At 38.5% G+C, this 8599-nt stretch overlaps 1 protein-coding gene across 1 annotated transcript; it reads right to left on the bottom strand.

Moving 5' to 3' along the window:
• Positions 1 to 6938: 6938 nt before the first annotated feature.
• LOC149204127 (thaumatin-like protein) lies at positions 6939 to 8136 on the bottom strand (the record flags this gene model as incomplete). The annotated part of the gene is made up of 2 exons (XM_089397048.1): positions 6939 to 7936; positions 8043 to 8136. Coding segments are annotated over 2 exons (501 nt in total), but the record flags the coding sequence as incomplete, so codon positions are not given.
• Between the last annotated feature and the right edge of the window lie 463 nt (positions 8137 to 8599).

Below are 8599 nucleotides of genomic sequence, written 5' to 3'. Positions count from 1 at the left end.
TAGATTCTACCAGCCTTCTTCCTCCTTTATGACAATGTCAGCAAATTGTCCATTTTCACATGTTTCACCTGCAAAAATACACAAATTATCATATTTAAAATCATGTAACCTTTTGGCCTCACTTGAAGCTTCAAGTCTTCAAGTCTTCCTCCAAATACTCATTTATTCTCAGTAATTCTTCCTTCAGTCGAGCATTCATCATTTGCTCTTTCCTCTTCTATAGTTTATGCCACCTTATCTTTCTTCTCATAAGAAAACCACACCTCTGGTCTTTCTCATTCCTCTGTAATAATTCCATCAGTACTTCAAGATGGACTATTATCTCAGCCTTCTCTCTCTCATATTCTTCATTATTCATCTATCTCCATATGCCATTTTCTTTGGCATCTTCTTTCTTCACGTTGTAGCTTTTCTCTGAACCTCTACAATGACTATCAATAGTCATCTTCTTCTCCATCTCTATGATTTCTTCACCCACTCACTATGAGCTACACAAGTCTTTGCAAGAACAAGTCCTCCCTACTGCATGATACCTCACTAATCTTCTCTCCTCTGAGCTTAGTCTTTTGGCATCTCTATGGTTCTCTCCTCTGGAACCATATGAGCACTCCATGCTCTAGACTTTAACTCATCTGAACTTTTGAGAACACAAATGTCCTCTTGTATTTCAAACACAAATGAAATACTAGGTTCTGGCCACTCTCTCTCAGAAACCCTTACTGACTTCCTCCATCATTGCTCTTCAGGCTGTGATCTTCTTGTTGAGATGCTTCACTAATTACTGTTACCTACATATCAGTGATATTTAAAACAAAGATCATTCCAAGCTTTCAAAAGCTTGCTGCTACCAAATTTCTATGGTTATTTTAAAATTCTTCTGCTTAGCTTCCTTCTGAGAACACTCTTGTCCTCTCTGTCAAACCTTCAGTTGGATTCTTTAGGTTCACTGCCATTTTTTTCCAGTCTTTCATTCACTTTGTTCTTTAGAACACATACAAATTTCCTTGTCTCACTGCTTCTATCAATCTTTACTCTATCTTAAACCTGCAAAACTCAAACTAGAGTTAAATAAAACAATACCTGTATGATTTCACAAGAAGTCTCCATCCACTCTTCATGTTTGAGTGAATCTCCATTTTCCTCAAGAAAACAAACATCGATGTGCTTTCTTTATGCTTCTGCAATCTCTTCTTAAGAGTATCACTTACTCTCATCTTATGTCCTGTCTTCTACTTATCAGATTCAAATAACCTAATCTTCTCTTTCTTTCGCAATCACACTTGCATTCTGCAAAATTCTTCTTTAATTAAAAATAGCTTTGACCAGCTCTGATACCAAATGATGCAGCCTTAGCCGTAAATATCCACATTGTGCATACAATCGCATGTCATATTCATGTCGCACGAATTTCCATCTTATACCTAGGAAAAACTCTCTTAAATGAAGGTTTAATGTTCCTTCACTAACTCTATGTGAAAATGTTTGATTTAATTATCCAAAGTCTAAACTCTAATAAACTTTTGAGTGGAAACTATACAACCCTTCAATATCTTTAGTTAAGTCTTAATAGTTGTGCTTATCAACCACACCATAGTCTTTAAACTTTGGTTAAACTTAACATAACCCATAATATATTTATTCCGCTTTATTTCTATTATAGCACTTGTATAATAGAAATTGCACATAAACCATTTAACCCTTCATTACTTTACCATTCCGCCAATTCACATGACTTTGCACATTTACCGATGCTCAACCTGCACTTCAAATCTACACGGCTATCGCGTTGTCCGCTCATCAACTAACCTGGACGATCACTACCATTGATTAACTCCATCCGATCCAACGGTTGTCGCGTCACCCACTCAACTTTTGTGTGGCCAAATCTCCATCGTAGATCAATCCTGCTTGATCCAACGGATATCGCGCAATCTCGCACTCCAACTAGCACGACCGATAAAATTTCGGAAGCACGTGAAAATTTGTTTTGCTGTGCTACGTGGCGCCTCCATGTTTTATCGTGTAGAATTTTGAAATACCACTTACAACCTTTAGGCCGCGCGAGATAACACTTTCACCTTTGGGAAACTACCCACATGCTCAAATCAAAACCTTTAAGGAAGACGCTTAACCAAAGGTTTAGCACTTAATCTTAGTTTTAACCCTTAATGCTAACACGTAGTTTACTCTCCACCATTCCTCTTCCGTCATTGTTATCCGTCGATCTTGTCGATCCAACTGTTTCTGTGCTTCGCTGTTTGATACTTTCTACGTCATTGATCTTCCATTTGACTCGTTAATGAGCTTAATTACAGTCCATCATTGGAACTGTTTAACCTCCAAAGTTCTATGTACATTGTCTCGGCACTCTATCCTTCTGGATTTTGTTTGCACACACATATCTTATGCAAAAACACTTCATTTATAAATAATTACAATTTAATCACATATGTACTCTACACAGGTTTGAAATCGAATTTCTATATTCATAAACAAGTATTTACACAATTTCTTCTCTGAGGCCTGATTTCTAATACCAGTGGCCTTTGTTTCCCTATTTGCTCGTAGGCTTACAATCAAACTCTATCTAATCTCTCACTCTCTAACTATCTAACTAACTAACTATCTCTATGCCTTTTAGGCTTACATTTATACAAAAGTTTCTATAACCCATTTCCGTTTAGATCCTTAATAAGTTCAACTAAACCCTAAGAATCCTCTCAATCCCATAAATCATGAACTAATTCCTAATTTAAGATCTACAATTAATTTCCAAATCTATCAATCCCTATGAACTCTCAACTATCGTGATTCTCTCATGTCCCCCTTCATTCGAGAACATTTACAATATGCCTCTCAATACTTAATTAGATCCTAGTCTCATAAAATCACTCAAAAACATTACAATTACATTAATTTGATGCATGGGAAACCAACTTCCTTGAAACACAAGACCCCCTATGTCTATTAAAATACAATGTTATTTCTGAGCCGAATGCTCGTGCATCACATATTCTAGCCACAGAAACCTAGAGAAATCCATAAATGTCAAGGAGAAGATCTTAAAATAGTAACAAGCAAGATCCAAATTTGAGTGAGGGACAACATTGTCACATTTTTTATATTGTTCCACAAATGTAGCATCATGATTTCTAAAAATAAGATAAGTTTAAAATGTTACATCATTGATATTTCCATAAATACATGTGATCCCATCAACCTACATACACAATATTTCAAGTTAATATCCAAATGAGTAAATCTTGGATAAATACCCTTCATTCTTATATTACCATGAAAAACTACTAATTAAACGTTTATTTTTTCTAATAGATCTTCAATTACCATGCAAAAGCATGCTATTTACAAATTGATATGTGGAAGGTAGACAAATCCTAAACAATATCGTTCAAGCTCACGAAGTGATTCACTCTTTAGAAAGCAATAAGCAGATAGGCATGATCATGCAACTTGATCTTGAAAAGGCCTATGACAAGCTTAGTTGGGCTTACATCAGGGAAGTTCTAAAAGCATATGGCTTTGACCATAACTGGATAAGATGGGTAATGGCCCTCGTACCACCTCAAGCTTTGCAATACTGCTAAATAGCTCACCATCCAAAACCTTTAAGCCTACAAGAGGCCTTAGACAAGGAGATCTGCTCTCACCCTTCCTCTTTATTCTCATGATGGAAGGGCTGGGAAATGCTATCAAAGCTGCCAAAGCAGAAGGCAAGATTTAGGGGCTCAAAATGACCATGAATGGGGATGATTTGACCCATCAAAAATTTGTGGATGACACCATGCTGCAGGGTACACCTACGGTCAAAGAAGCATTGGATTTCAAACAAATTCTGAAAGACTTTACTATGGCGGTAGGTACTAAGGTAAGCCTTACCAAATCAAAGATTTTCTTTTTTAATACTGATATTGCTATATAGAGAAACCTCACTAGAATTCTAGGTTTTCAAAGAGAAATGCAACCCTACAAATATTTGGGCATTCGTGTAACAGACAAACCTCTAAGCATGACAGTTTGGGAGCCTATTATTAATAGACTTCAGGACAGAATTTGGAAATGGACAAACAGATCTTTGAATTTGGCAGGAAGACTAGTGCTTAACAAAGCCATCCTACAAAATGTTCCTATTTTCATGTTATCAGCACTCCCAGCTCCTAAAGAAGCTATGGAACGAGTTAGAAATATTCAAAGAGATTTTCTATGGGGCAAAGGTGAAGAGAAATAGAAATGGTCTTTGGTAGCTTGGGAAAAGATATGTAAACCTAAGGCACATGGAGGTTTGGCACTTGATGACCCTGAAATCCTAAACAAAATTTTGGGGGCAAAACTATGGTGGAGATGGTCAAAGGAATTAGATGCCCCTTGGGCCAAGGTTTGGAAATAGAAGTATGCAAACAATTGGCAAGAAAGGGAGCACATCAGAATGACTGGTATAATTAAAGGTTCCCACATCTAGAACAAATCTTGGGAGAACAGAGCTATTGTTCAAAAACACAGCTTTTGGGAAATTAGAGATGGAAGCCTTGCTTAGTTTTGGGAAGATAATTGGCAACAGAAACCAAAACTGCTTAGAGAAGATTTCGATAATCTCAAGAAGGATACCGATGACAAAGGGTTACACAAGGTAAATGACTTTTGGGAGCAGGACAAAAGCAAAAGGAAACTGGAGAGGATGGAGGAATCTGATTAACGGTGAGGACTCTCCATTGAAGACCCAGGCAGAAGCTCTTACGGCTATCTTGGAACATAGAAATATTCTGATCTCAACATCTTCAGACCAACTGAGATGGGGAAAAAACAATGAAGGTAACTTTAACCTCAAAGAGGCCAAGCGTATAGCCCTTGGACTTGACTTTACAAACCCTGATACGGCTTGGAAGGACTTATGGAAGAATCAAATTTGGATGAAAATCAAACTATTCATGTGGTTGGTGCAACATAAAAAGATTCTAACTTGGGAAAACCTGCGAAAGAGAGGGGTTATTGGTCCATCAAGATGCCAACTTTGCTATTTACAAGAAGAAACTATGGAACACCTTCTCAATCTGTGCCCGTTCACCTCCACTCTGTGGAATTGGGTAGCTTCCATCTTCATACATTCTGACAGGGACAAGGGCAACATCAAAAGCACTCTGAGGAATTGGAGGAGTAATTTCTCTACAAATGAAATAATCAACAAAGCTTGGGAACTAGTTCCTGGCTTTCTAATTTGGGATGTATGGAAAGAGCACAACAATAGAATCTTCAAGAGCAGGAGTGGTTCTGCCCAGAGCATCATGGATCAGATCATAAGACAGCTCAAGGAGACTGTAGGAAGCCTTATAAAACCCCCCCTGAGAACCAACCTCATGAACAGGACAGGAAGATTCTGCTTCAGTTGGGCCTTCAGGGGCTCTTCCCCCAGGGAGTAACCAATATTGTAAGTCATATATCAGTGTATAAGGATCTCTGGCAAGCCCCCACCTTGATTTTATGAAGTGCAATATAGATGGGGCCTCTAAAGGAAACCCTGGCATTGCTGGGTATGAAGGAGTAATAAGAGATGACAAAGGTTTAATAAAAGCCATCTTTCACAGTCATCTGGGTAAAGCCACTAATAATATGGTAGAGCTCATGGCCCTTGAGCAATGCCTAGAAATCCTAAAGGACTCAAACTAACATAATACCATTATTGAAGTTGATTCTGAATTGATAATCAATTCAGTTAAGAAAATTTGCAATGGAACAATGCTAGACAAAGTTTCAAAACACTGGAGATTAACGCATCTATATCAACTTATTCAATCCCACCTGCGCACCATGAGAACCCTTAGCTTCATTCATGTGCGAAGAATAACCAACAGGGTAGCAGACATATGGCTAATGAAGCCATTCTATGTACCAAAAATAACTGAATATATGAATGGTCAGAGGTTCCTCTATGTCAATTGAGGGATGAATGCCACAAACAGGCAACTTTAGACAGGGAGAGTTGCCTGAACAGAGAGGATGATGTATAAGCAGAATGTTCAAAAGCACAAGGTCAAGAGTAAATCTAGCGGTCTACTCTGGCTATCGAGTCAGAAATGGATACGACAATCTTTAGTTATAAGTTTCTCAAGCGGGAAACTTATTACAGATCAAGCCTTAAGGAAAAAATTAACGAGTTCCTTCTTGTTTGGCGCTGAGATCCTCTTTAAAGAGTGGGCAGGTCAATGTAATCGCAGAAATACAGAGCATTTCGTGCAGCAAGCTTCTCGTAAGTTAACCTTCCTATCGTATCCGAAAGACGATTGGGAATGGTCTCTATAAGGGCTTCGAATCCGCAGTTGATGTTAACATCCATGTTAATCACGAGCTTAGTAAGGATTTGCCTGCATCTAGTGGATTTTCGGCGGTGAAATAGCACGGGAGTTATTTCCGAGATTGGACCCGATACGACTATAGAGAAAGTTTTGAAAGCATTTCGGGTCGATTTTGTTGGTTAATCGGTGGGCTAGATGAGCTCCCGATATCACCCCTCAACCCTTAGATCTTTGAAAATAGATACTACGTCCTCGTTGGTTGGTAAAGTGTTGTGGGCCCTTGGCCTCATTTTCGAGACTTTGGCTCTGCCTCTTAAGTTAGGTGGGACCTATTTTTCTTGTAGACCTTTGTAATATACACTTGTAACTTTTTTAGTCAATAATATAGAAGGAAATACTCTTGCTTAAGCAAAAAAAGAATATAATAATATTGTTATCATTAAAAATATAATTATATATTATTTTGATTTGAAATTACATGTAAGAAACAAAATAAAATAAAATAGTTAATTATGAAAACACAACAAATAATCAATATAATCATTTCCCTTACTTTAACATTGATAAAAACATTTATAAAAACATATGTAATTATTTATTAAGACCACGTAACAATATCCAAATTGATGCATATACCCCTTAAGATATCCAAAATAGCATTACTCATTTACAAAATAGAAGTAAAACGCCTTTGGCTTTTACAGGATAGGACTTCCTTTCTATAGATAGCACTTTTTGCAACCATGCACGCCATGGTATTCTTATTATAAATATGATACTGCAAATTTGCAATCAACATGATTGTAATACTCTTATTATAGATATGGTACTTCATAGTATTATTTGGTCTACTAGCGAATTCAGTATGATAAGCCGGCATGGATTCGGATTTTATTTTCTAATCAAGGGCAGAATATAATGTTGTAATTAGTACCAGAAGCGCAAGCGTGGGTTTTAGTGTCATCAGTGGGATATGGAGTTGTCTATAATGCGACTTTTTGAGATTCCGGTGACGGAATCCGGCGGAAGAAATTGAGCTGAAATCATGATTTGTTGCAGTTAAAATGGTTTTTTAACTGCATATTCGGATTCAGCACCCTGAAAAACCCCTGGGACGCTTTCATTGTGCAGAAACTAGTTATCAAACTTCGATTTCAATAAATTACTGCCCGATTTTCACCGGAAAAATTCGCCAGAAAAACTTTCAAAAAGTCGCGTTAAAGACTACGTCGTGGGATATAGGTAGGCATCTGGGCACTGGTCCATTTTGCAAGTCAGTGCTTTGCAGCTACCGTCGGAGGGAGTTAGGGAGAGAGGGACATTGAAACCATCAATTACAGAGAGGTCATAGTAATCTTGATTGTTGTCCCCATTCAGAGTATATTCCGACTGTCCCGAGAGTGTACAGCTGAGCACGCCGCCGCAGTCACCAGTGCTGCAGCTTCCTTTACCAGAGGCATCGAAGGAGCATCCCGTACGTCCCCAAAATCTGCCTGAGCTTGTTCCAGCGGGCACGTCAACACTCCATGATTGGCCCTGCCCCAGGGCCTGACCGCCACCTACGGGAATACCTGCGGCCCATACCGTGTATGAACACTGGTTCTGGATCACAAACGTCGCACCCGTAGCTCCTGCACTTACGAAAGCAAACAAATATTTATTTATGATATCTTAAGTATCCCTCATTTACGTACATAAAATACGATGCAATGCAGGCAAGGGATTACTGTAACTTACCTTGAAGACAAACGTTAAATATTAACGCTAGTATTGCTGTAACATAAATCGAAACTGCTAATGTTCTTGCCCCATTGCAACGGCCACCAGCAAATAATTAAGCACAACTACAAAACAGCGCAATACAACGAAGGAATTGCAGTTGAGCTTATTTCATAGATGAGGTTCTATATATAGGCGGGGCTAGCCAGCGTAGCGTATACCGGACGAAATTCTTATGAAGGTTGGGCGGTATGGGAAATCAATTTGAGAGTGTGATGTATAAGGAGGCGCGGTAATCGCTCCTGGAAATCCGGGTCACGCCCCCCTTACCTTTTATTGTTCCAGATGTTCCGGGTCGTCTTAAACTAGCGATCACTAATTTCCCACGAAATGCTTAGCTAGACGGACGGAGTGGAAAGATTTACTAAGAAAAAGGATAAGCTAAAAAGGGTGACGTACAATAAGCCACGGTAGTAGCTACTAAATAAAGCAGCGTGGAAAATTTGCGAAGAAAAAACAAGAAACAGAGAGCGTGAGGAAATTCCCTGTTGAAGAAACAAAGATCAGATACCATT

This window comes from Pinus tabuliformis, chromosome 1_2, assembly GCF_031772625.1.
Source record: "Pinus tabuliformis cultivar Carrire ecotype Pingquan chromosome 1_2, CPIR1, whole genome shotgun sequence".
In the NCBI taxonomy this organism is placed as follows: Eukaryota; Viridiplantae; Streptophyta; class Pinopsida; order Pinales; family Pinaceae; genus Pinus; species Pinus tabuliformis.
Note: the sequence above shows the minus strand (reverse complement) of the source record. Positions and strands in the feature narration are given on the sequence as shown.